General features: G+C 41.0%; 1 protein-coding gene across 4 annotated transcripts in view; it reads left to right on the forward strand.

The window, feature by feature from the left end:
• Nucleotides 1–18,912, forward strand: part of Ric1 (RAB6A GEF complex partner 1) — an 83,706-nt gene extending 64,794 nt beyond the window's left edge. The window contains exons 17-27 of one of the 4 annotated variants that reach the window (XR_386464.4): nucleotides 699–837; nucleotides 7,790–7,906; nucleotides 8,262–8,990; nucleotides 10,738–10,896; nucleotides 10,981–11,117; nucleotides 12,823–13,109; nucleotides 13,809–14,000; nucleotides 15,264–15,441; nucleotides 15,583–15,771; nucleotides 16,852–17,223; nucleotides 17,637–18,754. Coding sequence is in view for 3 of the 4 variants with exons in the window: in XM_030250893.1 (XP_030106753.1) it covers nucleotides 699–837; nucleotides 7,790–7,906; nucleotides 8,262–8,990; nucleotides 10,738–10,896; nucleotides 10,981–11,117; nucleotides 12,823–13,109; nucleotides 13,809–14,000; nucleotides 15,264–15,441; nucleotides 15,583–15,771; nucleotides 16,852–17,140 (2,416 nt within the window). In the remaining variant the exon portion in view is untranslated. Of the gene's footprint in view, nucleotides 1–698; nucleotides 838–7,789; nucleotides 7,907–8,261; nucleotides 8,991–10,737; nucleotides 10,897–10,980; nucleotides 11,118–12,822; nucleotides 13,110–13,808; nucleotides 14,001–15,263; nucleotides 15,442–15,582; nucleotides 15,772–16,851 lie in introns of all 4 variants that reach the window. The other 3 variants (XM_030250893.1, NM_001081319.1, XM_030250892.1) reach the window with 3 other exon arrangements.
• Nucleotides 18,913–19,189: the final 277 nt, after the last annotated feature.

Genomic DNA, 19,189 nt, shown 5'->3' on the forward strand with positions numbered 1-19,189 from the left:
CCCAGAAACCTTATAGTGTTGACTTGGTCAACTTGCAGCATGTAGGCCACGGGGATATTGTCCTTTGTTCTTAAAAGTATATATTTTTTAATAAGTAAATGAATTAGGTGTGAACTGAAGTAATGTGATGGATTAAGTAATGCAAAGATAAAAAATTAGAACATCACTACTTCAGTAGGTAAACTTTTGTTTTTTCAACCACACTGTTGCCCTGACCTCCAGCTCCCCGGGTATTTCTGTTTGAATGCCTACTGCTGGTTTGGGGATGTTCTGTGTTGTGGTTTTATTTTTCCTGCTTTCTAGCATTTTACTGCCTTTCACTGTCTTATTTTCCTGTATATGGTCTTTAAGTCTCTCAACATTAAATATATATATATGAATGAGTACACTGTCACTGTCTTCAGACACACACTAGAAGAGGGCATCAGATCCCATTACAGATGTTTGGGAGCCACCATGTGGTTGCTGGGAATTGAACTTAAGACCTCTGGAAGAGCAGTCAGTGCTCTTAACCACTGAGCCATCTCTAGCCCCAATATTAATAATATTAATGGAGGAATATTTGGGGAGGAAAGAACAATGGGGAGAAGACATTTGGGTCTGCTGTGTAGACATAAAATGTACTGTCATATAGCAACTGCAAAGGAAAAAAATCTGAACATCGTTGAGCTATGAAGGGTTTTTTGTTTATTTTTCAGTTCCAATACTACAGCTAGTGTCCAGGTTCTTCAGGAGGTCTCCATGTCACGGTACATTCCTCACCCCTTCCTGGTAGTGTCTGTCACGCTGACGTCAGTGAGTACAGAGAATGGCATCAGCTTGAAAATGCCGCAGCAGGTACTAATGCCTTTTCCGAGCTCTTAGGGGGGTTACATTTCAGTCTGTAGTGTCTTAGGCCGGTGTTTGTGTCTGTTTATTTGTTGAACAAATGCATGCTAAGTGTCTGTAATGTACCTTGCATGAAGATGCTGAGTTTTAGTGGCAAGCCAAGGAGACCAGTGTCTGGTCAACATTAACAAGTCAGTACAAATATACAGACTGCTCTGGGAGCATATACTAGAAACCTGGAATAGTCTGTTTAATCAATCAGAAAACTCTTATATACCATTTGATTTGAAGCCTGGAACACATGTAGGAGAGTTCTAAACAAACAGAAAGACATTCGGGCAGTCATGCAAAAGTTTACAGACAAGAGACAACATGATTCAATCAGGGGTTGAAAATTTTTAGTGTTTAGAGCTAAGGGCATAAGAAAAGAGAAGTCTTAATAGGATCAGAGGTGAGAAGGACACATCTGTCCCAACACTACCAGAAGTAACTTGGACCAGAAGAATCCAGAGACACAGGAACCCCACCTGACCAGTGGCACAGGTTCCTTCCAGTCAGGGTTGGTGTCCTGAACAGACCTTGGGCCTGAACTCTGCAGCCAGTCCCACAACACCCAGAGGAAGCTCTACTCCCAGACACTCTAACATGCCCAGTGTCTTAGTCAGGGTTTCTATTCCTGCACAAACATCATGACCAAGAAGCAAGTTGGGGAGGAAAGGGTTTATTCGGCTTACACTTCCATACTGCTGTTCATCACCAAGGAAGTCAGGACTGGAACTCAAGCAGGTCAGAAAGCAGGAGCCGATGCAGAGGCCATGGAGGGATGTTCTTTACTGGCTTGCCTCCCCTGGCTTGCTCAGCCTGCTCTCTTATAGAACCCAAGACTACCAGCCCAGAGATGGTCCCACCCACAAGGGGCCTTTTCCCCTTGATCACTAATTGAGAAAAATGCCTTAGAGTTGGATCTCATGGAGGCATTTCCTCAACTGAAGCTCCTTTCTCTGTGATAACTCCAGCTGTGTCAAGTTGACACAAAACTAGCCAGTACACCCAGGATCCCAGGAACTTATCACACCAGAATCTTAGGGTCTGAGAGTCAGCTTGACTTCCAGGAGCTCTGACACACCCAGGATCACAGGATCACAGAGGCAGCTGGACTCTGAGGAGCTCTGACACAACCAGGATCACAGGAAGGACGGGCTCCAGTAAGATACAGTGAGGACAGGTAGCGCTAGCAAGAACCAAATGGCGGGAGGCAAGCATAAGGACATAAGCAACAGAAACCAAAGTTACTTGGCATCATCAGAACCCAGTTCTTCCTACATAGCAAGTCCTGGATACACCATCACACAGGAAAAGCAAGATTCAGGTCTAAAATCACTTTTCATGATGATGATAGAGGACTTTAAGAAGGACATAAATAACTTCTTTTAAAAAATACAGGTTAAACAGTTAGAAACCCTTAAAGAGGAAACACAAAAATCCCTTAAAGAATTATAAGAAAACACAATCAAACAGGCGAAGAAAATGAACAAAACCACCCAAGATCTTAAAATAGAAATAGAAACAATAAAGAAATCACACAGAGAGACATCCCTGGAGTTAGAAAACCTAGGAAAGAGACCAGGAGTCATAGATGAAGCATCACCAACAGAAAACAAGAGAAAGAAGAGAGAATCTCAGGTGCAAAAGATACCATAGAAAACATTGACACAAAAGTCAAAGAAAATGCAAAAAGCAAAAAGCTCCTAACCCAAAACATTCAGGAAATCCAGGACAGAATGAAAAGACTAAACATAAGGATAACAGGTATAGAAGAGAGTGAAGATTCCCAACTTAAAGGGCCAGTAAATATCTTCAACAAAAGTATAGAAGAAAACTTCCCTAGCCTAAAGAAAGAGAAGCCCATGAACATACAAGAAGCCTACAGAACTCCAAAATAGACTGGACCAGAAAAGAAAATCCTCTCATCACATAATAATCAAAACACCAAATGCACTAAACAAAGAAAGAATATTAAAAGCAGTAAGGGAAAAAAAGTCAAGTAACATATAAAGGCAGACCTGTCAGAATTACACCAGACTTCTCACCAGAGACTGTGAAAGCTAGAAGATCCTGGCAGATGAAAACTACAAGGAGGAAAACTACACCCCAGAAAAAGCAAGAAAGTAATCTTTCAACAAACCCAAAAGAAGATAGCCACACAAACATAATTCCACCTCTAACAACAAAAATGACAGGGAGTAACAATCACTTTTCCTTAATATCTCTTAACATCAATGGACTTGACTCCTCAATAAAAAGACATAGACAGACAGACTGGGTACGTAAACAGGACTCAGAATTTTGCTGCATACAGGAAACACACCTCAGTGACAAAGGCAGACACTACCTCAGAGTAAAAGGTTGGAATTTTCCAAGCAAATGGTCCCAAGAAACAAGCTGGAGTAGCCATTTTAATACCAAACAAAATTGACTCAAAAGAAGCAGATATATAAAAGTTGGGGGTCATAGACAGATGCCCTTAGCACTTAAAACGAGCAGAATACATAGAAACACTTATCCAAGACTAATAGGCTATTCTGGGTCTTTTGTTGTTCCATATCAAATTGAGGATTTTCTTCCTATTTATGTGAAGAATGAGATGAGGATGTTGATTGTGATTTCATTGAATCAGTAAATTGTTTTGGTAGGAAGGTCTTTCTTCACAATGTTAATTATATCAAGCTATACTCTTGGGAGGTCTTCAAATTCTAGTATGTTTCTTAATCTCTTCCTTCACATATTTAAAGTTTTCATTGTAGAGGGTTTTTTTTTTACCTCTTTTGTTATGTATATTCTAAATATTTTATTTAAGAAACTGGGAAGAGGAGCGTGTCCATGATCTCTTTCTCAGCATGCTTGTTATTATGTCATATGTATTAAGACTGGTAAATTTTATAAGTCAATTATGTATCATACACTTTGCTGAAATTATTGATAATTTCTACAATTTTTCTAGTCAAATTTTGGGAACATTGGCTATGAGATAATCTTCAATTGAAAACAATTTGACTTGATATTTTCCCATTTGTATCCCTTCTCTTGCCTTATTGCTCCAGCTAATGCTTCAATCACGTTATGGATGAGCAGTAGGGATAGTGGGCAGTCCTCTCCCATTATTGATTTTAATGGGGCTTATTAATGGTTTTATTCATTTATGATGATATTGGCCATGGGGTTGTCATACATAATCTTTATTGTGTTGGAATATGTTTCCTACAGTCCTATTTGTTCTAGGGCTTTAATTAAGAATGCATGTTGAATCCTATCAAAGACTTTTTCTTTTTTTCTTTTTTGCTTCCATTGAGATGATCATATGATTCTTGTATTTTTTGTGCATGTATTTGGTTTATTACATTTATTATATGTGTTAAAGAAATAAAATAAAAAGAAAAGAGAAGTCTTGTGGATAATATTGGTCGCTTTAGACATTTATTTCAGATCTTAGTATTTATTCTATACAGAGGAAAGTGAAGTTGAAGCAGAACTTGATGAAGGAGAATACTGGAGAGGATGCTGTACTGACTGTATTGTGTGGTGTTAGTGGCGGGGCCGTAGGGAGGAGAGGGGAGAGGGAAGGAAGTAAAGTGAACTTTGGGTGTGGAGGACGCCTGGCAGTTAGGAGGGAAGAGCGAGGGTGATCCCACAGTGGTCAGGTGTGGTGACCAGGTATGCCGTGCCAGGGCGTTGGGATCGCTCGGGTTGCAGGCACTTCCTGTTCCAAGGCTACCCAGCAGTTTCCACAGTGTATGTAACTGAGAGCCTGTCCTGCAGGGGAAGTTCTGTAATAGAACCTTGTCCTGTTCTATCCATCTTTTTCTTCTAATTTAGGTCCATCATTAAACTTGAGCATTCTCATAAAATTATGGGGAATTTAACTACTTACTTGGAGGGCCATTTTACACTACATTTATAAGAATTTATAAGGATTCTCTATTATTTGGAATAATAAATTAATAAGAGCAACTTTCTTCCATGAGAAGCTCTACAATATTTTAACTCACTGTCATTCTCTTCTCCCCTACACTTTTCTCTGTAGTATTGCATCTGCGCGCCAGCAGCCCCATGTCCCCAACTCTGCCGCACTTGTCATATGCATTTGTTGTATGCTCATCCACTGCTCTGGGCTCCTTTTTAAACTTAATTCCTTTCTTCCTTACAGCTCAGCTCCATTCCCTCTGTAAGCTCTGTTGTGGTGGCCACCTAGCCTTGGCTGATAAAGTTCTGTTTCACATAGGTCCCACTACAAGATTTTAAAGAAACGTGAAAATTACAGAGTCACCATTTTATGTCCCAAGAAAATAACTGATTCAGCAATGGTTATTACATGAAACTTTATATCACAGTGAAGCCTTAGTCATCAGAAAGTCAATGATGTGTGAAACAAATGTCTGTTTCCTAAGGTGGGATAATAGGAAGTTCATATGAAGATTTCTCACCAAAAATAGAGGCTAAATGGAATTATGTCTAAAATCATCTTTCATTCTCAGAAATTATAGAGATAGAGAATTAGTCTAATTATACCATAAGGAAGAAGAGCATAGGTTAGCTATAAATGAACCACTCAGTGCAATGTTGGTAAGCTGCATTATGAAAAAAGTGTGGCCAGGCGGTGGTGGCGCACGCCTTTAATCCCAGCACTTGGGAGGCAGAGGCAGGTGGATTTCTGAGTTTGAGGCCAGTCTGGTCTACAGAATGAGTTCCAGGACAGCCAGGGCTACACAGAGAAACCCTGTCTCGAAACCCCCCCCCAAAAGAAAAACAAAAAAACACCATTGCAATAATTAACAATAAATAAGAACTGAGAGAAAAATTTTAAAAATTATTGCTTCATTAACATTGTAGTTTAAGGAAAATGCCTACATATTTTAGGATTGAATTAGATATCAGAGAATAGAGAGCAGAGTATCTTGCTTTGAAATACCTTGGCTTTGAAATAAAAGGGAAAATCTGTGTATGAGCTAGATAACAGTGGTGATCAGTAGCTTCATTAGTAAAGGGTGCAGCAATTTAAGAGGGCTTCACAACGAGGTATTACCTTAGTGAAGAACAGATTAGAAAGGTGAAATATAATAGGAGGGAAATAAATAGACAGAATTGAATCTCTTGGAGCTGGAGTTAGAAGCTATTCTGAACAGTCAGCAAGGGTCCTGAGAACAGAACTCACGTCCCCCGCAAGGTCAGTAAATACCCTTAACTGCTGAGGCACTGCTCCAGCAGCAGACCCCATTTTCCATACCTCACTTAGATCTTATACCATGAAGCCCTCTTTGGTTCAGACATGCCTTTTCTGTTCCGTCATCCCAGGTTGGCAGCAAGTTCTGTTTGTTTCTAAGTCAGACTAATCCCCCCTTACGATGAATGACATGACTTACCTGACAGCTGGCTGAAGGCAGTGTTTCTTAAACTCCCACTGTGTCCTTATTTAAGTGGAGGGAGTGGGTTTAACCGTGATAATTACAGACTCTTTAGCATTTGATTAAAATGTCCATAATAAAATACAGTAATTCGTCCTGACTAAGTGGGATTTTTTTAATGATTCTTTCATTTGAGAGGTATGCAAGGTGGTTTGTAGCTGCAGACCTCTGGGTCTGCGTGGAAAGGGTCTCTGGGTGCAGATGGGCAAGGAGTTGGCGAGTGACAGACAGACCAACACGCGAGATTGTGTAAAATCTGAATGTATTGTCACAAAGTGAACACCAGTCTTATATAGTACAGAAAATAAAGGGGGTAGGAAGTCACAGCAGGCAAAGTACATTGAAGTTGCCTGACACAAAACAAAGGAATGACTACAAAGGGACTTACAGGAACCAGGTAAAAGTTTACAGTAAGATAAAGCAGTCCTGCCTAGGGTCAGCTTAATGACAGGTAAGGAGCCCTGTGAAGGCTAGCACCAGGGGGTTCTGCTCTTAGCAGAATGCCCTCCTATTTCCTAGGCCTTGCTAAATTATTATATGAGTGTAACTTTTAAGTATCTGGAGAATCTTCATTTGTCAGAAGAATTCACCAACTTGCTTCTAATATGCAATGTAGCCTGTACTGAAGATTTCTATCTCAGTGGGATACCCTGGCTCTTTCATGCTAAACACTCTGCAGACCAGCTTTGAGCTGTTGGCTCTGTCTTTTGTAATGCTTAATTAGTTACTGAATAGGTAACTTCCTTCTGGCACATTGGAACACTGGTGGGGGCTTACATATGTCAGAATTCAATCTTAAAAGGCACTTATAATAAGATAATACTAAAAGAGAGCACGTGGATCCATACAGCAGACGAACTCAGAAATAGGGTATGAGTATACGGGTTAATGAGAACGCCAAAGCTCCAGGAGGTGAGTTTCCATGAAACTCTTTGCCTCCTGAGTGCTTCCAGGCTCCTCAGCCTGCCAAGCAGACTTCACTGGAGTGTGCGTGGCAGTTTGTATCCCGCTGCTGCCCAGCTAGGAGGTCATTCTCGCAGTTCCCAGTATAGCTCTTCTGTCCTAGCTACATGTGTCTGCTTACATTTCGTGCTTAGGTTAAAATATAATATTTTCCTACTACGTCTGACTTCCTGGTGTTTCATCCTTTTAACCCCTCTCTAGTGACAGCACCTAGATCACTGAGGTCATTTCCAGCGTGAGTGTGTGTGTGTGTGTGTGTGTGTGTGTGTGTGTGTGTGTGTGTGTGTGTGTGTGTTTGTGTGCGCGTGGAGTTCTCCTAGTTTTTTCAGGAGTTCTGCACTCATTGGTCACTAACCACATAATGTTATACTTTGTCTATCTTGTCCAGGAAACTTGTTTTCCCACAGAGCCTAGCAAAATGGCTGTGCATAGTGCAACCCCAGTAAATGCTGTTGGTTTGTTTAACCCATAAATTTTACTAGGTGGTGAGGAATGCCAAGATCACTATATGCCTAAAAATCAGTATTGATCAATTTCAGGCTCGTGATGCAGAGAGCATAATGCTGAACCTTGCGGGACAGCTCATCATGATGCAGAGGGACAGGTCAGGCCCGCAGATCCGGGAGAAGGACAGCCACCCTAACCAAAGGAAGCTTGTGAGTACAGCTAGACGGCACTTCCAGCCCGAGGAGGGACGGTGATGAGCTTAGGGTTTATGAGTAGAGCGGCTTAAGGGGAGAGTGGTGTGTTGTGACTTAGGCACCAAGAACATACATAAAGCTCATCTTACAAACCAGAGAAGTTGGTCATTGTAGGGGTTTTGGGTTTGTTTTTTTTTATAGATTTCAATACATATACTTTGAAAGATTACTATTATCTCTAATTCTAAATAAAGCCCCTTTAAAAAAAAAACACTTATTTTGAATGTCTACAAAGCTAGTACCTATGAACTTTAGAACCTCCATATTTAATAGGAAAACCAAACTTCAGCAATTCTTGTGTCTCCTTCAGCTGCCGTTCTGTCCTCCTGTTGTACTAGCCCAGTCGGTGGAAAATGTCTGGACTACCTGTCGAGCAAACAAACAAAAGCGTCACCTTCTGGAGGCCCTCTGGCTGAGCTGTGGTGGTGCGGGGATGAAGGTTTGGCTCCCTCTCTTCCCCAGGGATCATCGCAAGCCCCACTCCTTCCTGTCCCAGCGGATCATGCTGCCGTTTCATATCAACATTTACCCCCTGGCCGTTCTGTTTGAAGACGCGTTGGTCCTTGGTGCTGTCAACGACACTCTCCTCTATGATTCTCTGTATACCCGGAGCAGTGCCAGGGAGCAGCTGGAGGTGCTCTTTCCCTTCTGTGTTGTGGAGAGGACCTCTCAGATCTACCTCCACCATATCCTCCGCCAGCTCCTGGTCAGGAACCTGGGCGAGCAGGCGCTCCTCCTGGCTCAGTCCTGCGCTGCGTTACCTTACTTCCCTCACGTGTTGGAGCTGATGCTCCACGAGGTGCTGGAGGAAGAAGCTACCTCCCGGGAGCCCATTCCCGACCCGCTGCTGCCCACCGTGGCCAAGTTCATCACCGAGTTCCCCCTCTTCCTTCAGACAGTCGTGCACTGTGCCAGGAAGACTGAGTATGCTCTGTGGAATTACCTTTTTGCAGCTGTCGGAAACCCCAAGGATTTATTTGAGGAATGTTTGATGGCTCAGGATTTGGACACAGCTGCCTCTTACCTTATTATCTTACAGGTAACACGCGTCCTTATGAAGGGATAAGGATTAATGGTCTTAATTTTAGGAGGGAAAGGTATGTCCTTATGATAGGATTTATGGAATTATACTCTTATGGAATGGTCATATTTTCTCTGTGGTGTATGTCTTTCATTCTAAAGAACTCAGACTTGCCAAGTGACCAGAGATTTCCTTTTCCTTTACTGTTTTAAAAGTGACATTCCTAAATATTTTGGTTGGTTGTCCCTAAAAGGGCCTAAAACAGATTAATGATTTCAGAACATAATTTTAAATAACATTGAGTGTATACATATGTTCAGATGAGCATGTCCCTTCGCATATAGAAGTCAGAGGACTCTCAAGTGTTGACTCTTGCTTTCAGCCTTCTTTGAGACACTGTCTCCAGCTTTTCCCTTCTGCAGAAGCCAGGAAAGCTGGGTTTTATGCATCTGTGGATTCTCCTGTCTCCACCTCCCATATCTTAGTGTGAGTTCCCAGAGACTACAGAGGTTTTACGTGGATTCTAAATTCAGGTCATCAGGCTTGCGTAGGAAGAACTTAGCTACTAAGCCATCTGTGAGCTCAAATGTTCTTATATATAATATATATGGTGCATATGTTCCATCAGCAATACTAGACTAGACTAATAACTGAGAAAAATGATACTGTGGGCATTAGTGCATGGGTCTGAGTTACTCACAATAATAGGTGTATATTCTTACAACGTAAAATTACTGAAAGGATTCTAAATAAACCAGGGCTTAACACAGCATCCAATCTTAGCCTAGCTGTACACAGCTAAGGATGCTCATGACACATTTTTTTCTCAAAACAGACCCTGAAAAACTTATTTCGTTATTTGATAAGTAGGCTCAAAAGTTTGGTACTGCTGTAAATCTGAAAGGCTATTTTAAAGTTCTTTCATATTACTACAAAGTAGTTTTCATTTATACAAAAAGGTAGCCATAAGCCTAGTTAGAATCTCATACTGAAGCAGATATCTTGTCAACATATTTGCTTCATGACAAGTAACTGAAACCAGAGATGTCCAAGCAGAGGCGAGTGGCCCCAAGAGTCTGGGGTTTACTTAGCCCTAATGGAAGAAGCACCATCATAAAAAGAGTCAAAGTCAGTGCAGCTGGGGTTTCTTCTGCTGCCCTCAGGCCCTCAGAGCTCCCCCTAGCTGTGGAGCTGGGAGTTTCCTCTAGCTGGGGCGGGGCTGGGGCTCAGCCTATCAGGCAGCTTCCCAGGAAAGCAGGCAAGGTGCTAGGCTGTGAAGAAAGAGCTAAGGATGCTCTGTGTGGAGCAGTGCTGATCAGCCCTGCCTGAAGCAACAGTTACAGTCAGATCTTCAGAAAGTGCTAGAGGACACAGACCTAAGGTTTTGGGGGTCAGGAAAACCTAGATTTATCTTGCCTTTCTATTGATCTTCAACAATGTAGTTAACTCTGTTTCCATTTCCTGTAAAGTGGGAATGGTGTGACTTTCCAGTCAAAGGGAAAGAAAGGCAACGATGAATGTCGGTGTGTATTGTTAGCTAAGGTGTAACAGGAGTACAGGGAACTGTAGTGTGATCTAAGCAAGCAGAGCAACTGCCTCACTCCTGCATATCTGGAACTTTCAAATGCTCCTTTTAATCTTATTATTAAATTGCCCCCAGCCTGCCTGTTCCTCAGACTGAGAGAAGTGTCAAGAAAAGAATTGCTCTGTCACCCAAAATTGTGTCGTATAAATGGAATGTTATCTGCGTTGGTTGTTTTTATAGAATATGGAAGTCCCAGCAGTAAGTAGGCAGCATGCTACCCTGCTGTTCAACACAGCACTGGAACAGGGCAAATGGGACCTGTGCCGACACATGATTCGATTTCTTAAAGCCATTGGTTCTGGAGAATCTGAGACCCCTCCATCCACACCTACATCTCAGGTTAGTATAAATTATACAGCTTTTGTAGGGCATACACCCACAGAGCATCTTTGACTAAAACCACTGTATGCTGTGTAACCACAGGAGCCCAGTTCAAGTGGTGGGTTTGAGTTCTTCAGGAATCGGAGCATCAGTTTATCCCAGTCAGCTGAGAATGTTCCTCCTGGTAAATTCGGCTTACAGAAAACACTAAGTATGCCAACTGGTCCTTCTGGGAAAAGGTAAAAGAATAAAGAGCAGTTACTGGTTCAGAGCTTTTGTCCGCTGCATTTCAAAGCATTTATAACATCAAATCTTAAGAAAATATTTCATTCTGTTGCAAATCCTTTTTTCATTTGCCAAAGGCTTACGGAAGGCTTCTGTGTTTCTCTTTACTTTTTTCCTTCCTGTTGAGTTCACTTCTGTTCTCTGTAATTTCTATCTTTGTACTAAATTGGATTTGGATGCACTTGTTCTAAATAATTAATGTAAATTACTTCTAATGATGGAGGACTCAAATAAAAAAATCTTAGTAATGGGAGTGCTGAAAAACTGGTCCATTTTGAAGACCAAAAACTACATCTGTCATAAGTGGAAAATTGTCTCTAGTGGTGTGGCTTGTAAACTCAGTGATCTTGACAGATTGTTGGAGTTTCCTCTGGTTAGGAAATTCCTGTACTGCTTCTGGTGTTAGCTGTTCTTGGCTCTCGTATTTTCTTTTCCCGGAGTGTTTTGTGTTTTTTGTTTTGGTTTTGTTTGTTTGCTTTTTGTCTTTTTTTTTTTTTTTTTTCCTGAGACAGGGTTTCTCTGTATAGCCCTGGCTGTCCTGGAACTCACTTTGTGGACTAGGCTGGCCTCGAACTCAGAAATCTGCGTGCCTCTGCCTCCCGAGTGCTGGGATTAAAGGCATGTGCCACCACGCCCGGCACTTACTGTCTTTATGTGTTTTTATTTTTACTGCAATACTTAGCACATGCCAAGAGTCAACATGTTTTATTATGATATTTTACTTTTTTCTCCTGTCCCAATGATTAACAGTCCTCCCCTAGTACAAATACACAAACACAGATGAACGTCACCAGTAGAGCCATAGGAGGATCAACAGTTGCCAGCCACGGTCTGAAGTTAAATGCTGGTCAGTCCCTTACCAAGAGCTCACTGTGTGCTGCCCACTATTCCAAGTGTCTGCACGCTCACTTCTTAGTCCTGACAACTCCGTAGGGTCATAACTCACTGTGCAGGTGAAAAAACAGAGGCTCAGAAAGACACTGGACTTTGTTCACACAGCTAGTGGAGGGCAGAGACCAGATCTGAGAAGTCCTGCCTCTGATGCTGGGCTCTCCTGTCCCGTGGTCTACGTCTCACTTAGAGCTGCTAGTTGGTTCCTCCTGGTTACACATTTGCTCATATTGACAAGAGTGACAGACTATACTTACTTGTCATTGATTTTTATAAGGTTTATTTTCATATATCTATAAAGTGCAAGAAGAGATTTCATTCTTTCATCTTTCACTGGTGTGTACACACCACCTCTTCCTGGTCTGGCTTCTTTTGTCTCCTGTTTATTCTTATTCCCTACATTCAATTCTACAAATTGGTCTTACGAGGCAACTTTGTGCCTTGCATGGTGGTGTATTCCTGTAATCCAGCAATTGAGAAGCAGAGGCAGGAGGATGTTTGAGTTTGAGGCCATCCTGGTCTGTATATCGAACTCCAGGACTACACAGAGAGACGCTGTTTTAAAACTGAAAGGGGTGTGGGCAAAGTTAACTCTGTGCTGCATGTTTACTAGGCTGTGGTGTGATGTGGGAAGGCCCCGGAGCTTTTCCTTCCTATTCAGACACAATTAGATATGGAACTCTTGCTTCCTTTTCAACTTTATCAATGCTACCTAAAAGTGGGGTTCTCCAGGGGGGTTATTCTTTCGCTTTCTTCTGTTTCTTACAGATGGAGCAAAGACAGTGAATGTGCTGAGAACATGTATATTGACATGATGCTGTGGAGACATGCGCGGCGCCTCCTAGAAGAGGTGCGCTTAAAGGACCTTGGCTGCTTTGCAGCCCAGCTAGGCTTTGAACTGATCAGTTGGCTTTGCAAAGAACGTACCCGAGCTGCCCGTGTAGACAACTTTGTAGTAGCCCTGAAGAGACTTCACAAGGATTTCCTGTGGCCACTTCCCATTATCCCAGCCTCTTCCATAAGTTCCCCTTTCAAAAATGGGAAATGCCGAGCAGGTAATGTAGACTTGAGACGTGTTTACAAAATTATTTATTTTAGATATTTGGACATGTTATCATTGGTTGACATTCAAGGAGCTCTTTTCATTGCAAATGTAAGCAGATAAAAGCCAATTTGTGGTACACCAGTTAGAATAGCTCCCAGTTGACCAAAGATATAAATGAAGTCGAAACTAATCTTTCTTAAGTCTTTTTGGCTTGAAGTTTAGCTCACAAATCTAATCATAATAAATTGTAAACAGGTTGAAAATGAATGTAGAAACTCCTACATTTACCTTATTGTGGTAACAAATTTAGCATGAGTTAGTCAGGAGCCGCCAATAAAGTGTGCTGTCGTCATTTACCATCACCTTGACATCTGTGTCCTTTCCTAAACTTGGAGAGGACAAAGCCAAACTGAGTTAAAAACAATCCGATATTTAATTAAGATTCTAGTTGTTCAAACAAAACCATTTTATTATGGTGTTTAGGAACTTTAGGTCATCTTAAGAGTCAAGGCGAGTCATTCAAATCAGAAGACTCCAGTGTGGCCTAGTTACAGGAAGAGTTTCTGAGAGTCTCTTCTGTAAGTTCACATCCCTAGTTTTGGATAAAAGAAACAGTATACAATGACAATTGGCTTTGAACAGATAGTATTGTGAATTGCAGCGAGAGCATCTTGAATACACCTTTTTTGCTTCTGGACTTACCATGCAGTGGGAGAGCAGATGTTAAAGTCTCAGTCAGCTGACCCTTTTATTACCCCTGAGATGGACGCTGGCATCTCTAACATCCAACGAAGTCAGAGCTGGCTCAGCAACATTGGTCCCACCCATCGTGACACAGACAGAGCCTCATCTCCTGGACCACAAATGCAAGATGCTTTCTTGTCTCCATTATCTAATAAAGGTATTTATCTAACAGTGGAACAAGTTGTAGCTCTTCTTGAGTTTTGTTTGGGAAACGATTGTACCATAGCATCCTAAGGTACAGCATCATTCTTTCCTAAAGAATTAGCCATTAAATATCTGCCTACATAGGAAAATAAGGACAAATTGGCTTTGCCTGGGCTTTAGCATATTTATTTTAGATATATGAAATACAGGTAAACATTTAATAAATCTTTGCAATCAAGTTTTAAAATGTTTATCAGTGTAGAAGAGTACACATATGAAAGTCAGGACAACTTTGTGTGATGAAACCTTCTAATTTTTTTGTAGGTTTCCAAGATAAAACTCCGCTTGTCTGTCAGGTTTGGTAGCAAGCACCTTTACCCTCTGAGCTGTTTTGCTGGCCCTTTGCAATTAATTTTGATAAGCAAATACTATCTTTGAAATCCAGTTAACATTAAAATGTTAAAAGGAATTCTATTTTTAGAATAAGTAGACTTTTGTCATAAAATCAAACTTCTATCACTAGTTTTTATTTCATTAATAAAGCTTATGAAAGAATTCATTGTTAAATATAATGTCCCTCATTTTACCTCTTAGCTTTCAAAGCCTGAACTATTTATTATGTGATCATTTATAAAAACAGTATAGTAGTTTCTGCTATGTAGTTATGATTAAATTACAAATGAAAGAGGTTTTGAAACAATTTCTGTTGCTATAGGGTTATAAAATACTAAATCTTCCATAGTAACTGGGCAGATTTTGGTTTGGGGGGATTGTTGTCATTGTTTTGGTGGAGGATGGGAGAGCCAATCCTGGGGATTGAACCTAGGACCCCCTGAATGCTAAGCAAGCACTCCCCTCCATTTTCACAGGCTGTCCTTGAACATGAGGTCCTCCTGTCTCAGCCACAAGTAATTGAGACTACAGATCTGCATTACAAGCCCAGATTATTTTTTTTTTCTAACAGCTTTCTTAATGGCCAGGCATTTACCTAGTATTGGGCTATCATTTTATCATCACTGCTGGGTGAAGCTTTTGTCATGTGTGAAGGCTCCCAACTGCTATTAATTTTAATTGTAAAATTAGAATATTTTCCCATCCTAAGGCATATAATTTTTTGTTGTTCATATAATGGCTATTTTAGCAGTAGATTGAATGTTTTTACTTTGAAATCTTGAAGAGAAGCTAGCATTTTAAAAGCAACATTTATAATGAAAGGGAAAACACTCATTTGTGAAATGAAAAGCTCACTTAATAACTTGTGCGATTTCTTTGTCAGGGGATGAGTGCAGCATTGGCTCAGCTACAGACCTGACTGAAAGCAGCTCCGTGGTGGATGGAGACTGGACAATGGTGGATGAAAACTTCTCCACCCTCAGCTTGACCCAGTCTGAGCTAGAGCACATCTCCATGGAGTTGGCGAGTAAAGGACCCCATAAATCTCAGGTCCAGCTTCGGTGAGTGTCTCCGAGTTTGAGAACACAGAGAGCCCGGAGGTCTCTGTGCAGATGGATCCCTCTGCGTACTTGCTGCCCTCCCTTTGTGTGTGTCAGCTATTGTCATTCATACAGATCCTTGTGTTGCTGCTTTATGTCTAGCTATTTGCTGCACATTTTCATGGAGGCGGGATGTCTGGACTGGTGTGTTGTCATCGGCCTGATTCTCAGAGAATCCTCAGTGGTCAGTCAGCTTCTTGGGATTGCTCAGTCTTCCGAGATGGATGGAGAGATGTTACAGAACATAAAATCAGGGCTGCAAGCAGTGGACCGCTGGGCCTCTACAGACTGGTGAGTGAATGCTGCTTTCCATAATAAGCATGGTATCCTTTGGCGAATGATGGCTTTGTCACATTAGGACCATTATAACTGCCAGGTAGGTAGCACATCCCTTAAGTCCCAGCACTTGGAAGGCAGAAGCAGGCAGACCTCTGTGGGTTTGCGGTAAGCCTAATCTAAATAGCAGGCTTCCCGTCATCCAGAACTGCATATGATACCTGTCCCAAAAAAGCAAGAACTTAAAGTTCACTCATTTGGACAGTTTTAAGTTTATGGAACTTAAAAAATACTTTCATACTTATGTTTTAAAGTAGTTTTCCTTTAACCAATTTGTACTCAGGCTCTTGAATGGGTACTGTCCATTGAATAGCTTATAATGTTGGTTAGTTTATAACGTGAACATATAATGCTGGCTTAAAATTTATGCCATACAAGTGGTCATGAGGCTAGAACTTAGATTGGTAGTTCTGTGGCTAAGTATTCAGAAAGACAGGTTATGTAGTCTATGTAAATGTCAAGGCTCCATGACAGCTACTAGCATCTCCCAGTTAGAAGCAGCAGGTGGGAGTGAGGTCCTGTCCTTGTCAGCAGTCAAGTATAGATTTGAAGCTCTTTTCTTCCCTTAGATCTGGTTTTCTGTAATTGCAAAATGAGTTTAAGTTAGATACTTTGCAATGATCCCTTAGAGTCTAAAGTCTTTCGTTCCTTGTTTCTTATTGTGCACTTAACCAAGTTGTGCTTGTGGGTACTTTGCATTGGTACTTGTGCACATGTGCAAAAGATAAAGGTCGGCTTCTGGTGTCATTTCCCAGGAGCTATTGACTTTGTTGTTTAAGACGGATCTCTCCCTGGGACCTGGGGCTCACTGATTGGGCTAGGCTGGCTGGCTGTCCAGCATGCCTCCAGAAATCCTATCTGTGTCTTGTCAGCACCAGCACACCAGCTTTGTCGGTGGGTCCTAGGGATCGAACTCAAGACCGCGTGCCTGCACAACAGGCACTTTATCAACTAACAGCCATCTCCTTAGCTAGCCCCTCTATCAAGTCTTTTGAATTATAGCAGATGACAGCTAATTTTTCCCCCTTTACTCAGCCCTGGATATAAGCCATTTTTAAACATCATTAAGCCACAACTGCAGAAGCTCAGTGAGATAACAGAAGAACTGGTCCAGCCTGACACCTTCCAGCCAGTAACAGTGGGTAAGACTCCTGAACAGACCAGTCCCCGGGCAGAGGAGAACAGAGGCTCTTGCAGCCATGGGAGCATCTCTCAGAGTGAGCCTGGGAGTAACAACGTGGTCAGCCGGAAAGAAGAGGACACAACACAGGCGGATGAGGAGGAGCCACTTCAGGATGGGGCTTATGACTGTTCTGTGTCCTGACAGCAGTGAGCACGGCACAGCGGGCAGTATTAGTCACAGCAGCTTGCAACTGAGTCATTGTGGCCTGCCGAATGACTTAACAGGTAAAAGAACTTGGGTCAGAACTCTTTCGTAAAGTATTATAATTTAATGAACTCTTCCTCTAAATCTCTTTGACTCCTTAAAAAAAAGTGTGGTATCAAAGCATCTTTCATAAGAAAAATTTAAGCTGCAATAGAAAGTAGTGAACAGTATATAGATGCACACATGGAATATTTTGATTTTATTTACAACAGATTGGTAGTTGTAGGGATTATTCTTAACAGGAGGGATTATTTTGCCCCAAGCGAGCTTACTTTTTCACTACTTACAGCTTATATATTTTCTGGTTTAGTGTGTGTCTAGACTGGTTTTGTTTTTGTGGGGTGGGTTGTTTGTTTTTAACTTTCTTTTAAATATGTGTTAAGGTGCTGTAGCTCATCAGGTAACTGAGCTACTTGTTTGCTTCCTTGTATAGAGTCAGCGGGACTCTGATTGGTCCTTTGAATCCTACTCTTGCACAGTGTGGGTCAGTGGACAGAGACCCTTTGGCTTTGGTACTCTGTTGACTAGCAGTCCTGAATGACGGAAGCTATTTACCTGTGAGTTAATGTGCCTGTTTTAGCAAGCTTAATTTCCTACTAGATCAATGTGGGCAGAGGGTGAGGGGGTTCTTATCAATTATGCTGACACCACTAAATTTTGTATCAAAGAACTGTATCTTTTTGTGAATATTCATGTAAATATACTCAAAGGCACTGTCCATATTTTTAATGCGTGTATTATAATGTGTAAGGTTTTACGCTGGATTCTGCATGACTATACTCACTCTTGGAATAAAGACAAGACTTTTTCTTCTTTCCAAAATGAGCAGTTGTCATAGAGGAAGACAGGTTTGTTGGCCCAGCTGTAAAGTAGTGGTCATCCCACTGATCATGAGGCGGAACAGGTTTTGTGCAAATTAATGTAGTTTCTTATTTATTGCTTTTGTAAATTGAATAAAAACGGGCTTTTATGTAAATAGACTGTGGGATCCTGTATTATCAGCTACTAAAAATTAGTTTGTAAATTCTTTATTATAAAGTTTAAAAATATTTTATGTATTTCTAGATGTGACTTAAATTTTAGTTTTTCATACATTATGAAAGCAGAACTACATATTCAGTTGCTTCAGACTAAACACATACCTATCACATGTAATTCTAATTATTAATAACAGTATTACTTTAGATAGCTTATTTGTACTGTGCAATTTGAACAAGGAATGCAATGTTATTTTTTATAAAATCTTGTTTATTTTTATAACAACAATGTATTTGATGTGGACCAAATTCGTACCACCATGTAAAACAGCCTCTCTTCTAATGCAGATATAGCTTAGAAGTGGAGTTCAGCCCTCTATCCCTGCCTTTTAAACTAGAGAGATAGACGAGGTCCTCTTAGGCAGTATCTTTTAGAGGAAACCTCAGCATTATTTTGAAATTATTTCAAATTTCACCAACTAGTTAAAATTATTGAATTTAGTAATTACTGTTATTTACTTTCTACATTAGAAGTGCAATAATTTTACATAATAAAATTACTGGATGGGTGAAATATGTTATTGGTACCTGGTCCTTCTGGTGCTATTTTTATTTAAGTTGTATCAAACCACCACCTTGTTCTGAATTTTAAAATAGAGAATAAGGTTTCCTATATACGTAGATGCAGTGTTGCAAAATAAATGAATAAATAAATAAAGCAAGCTGAAATTTCTTCTGTCCCATTCCATTAGGGAAAAAAAAGCCAGCAATTCTTTTGTATGTAGTCAGTTTCTAATGTAAGTATTTAGTTATTAAAACAGTGTAGCATAGTAAGCAGCAGTGGTCTTTCCGATGTCTCACCTGAGTGCCACTGAGCTCATCTGACTCTGTGGTAGGTGCAGTATTAAGGATGAGCAGGGGGCCGCTCAGCTAAGCAGGTGTCCCACGAGTAAGTTAGAGCCCACAACCCCCACCCCACCCCACCCCACCCCACCCCTGTCCTTTTTTT

The sequence above is a fragment of the Mus musculus genome, chromosome 19 (genome assembly GCF_000001635.26).
Source record: "Mus musculus strain C57BL/6J chromosome 19, GRCm38.p6 C57BL/6J".
Lineage (NCBI taxonomy): Eukaryota > Metazoa > Chordata > Mammalia > Rodentia > Muridae > Mus > Mus musculus.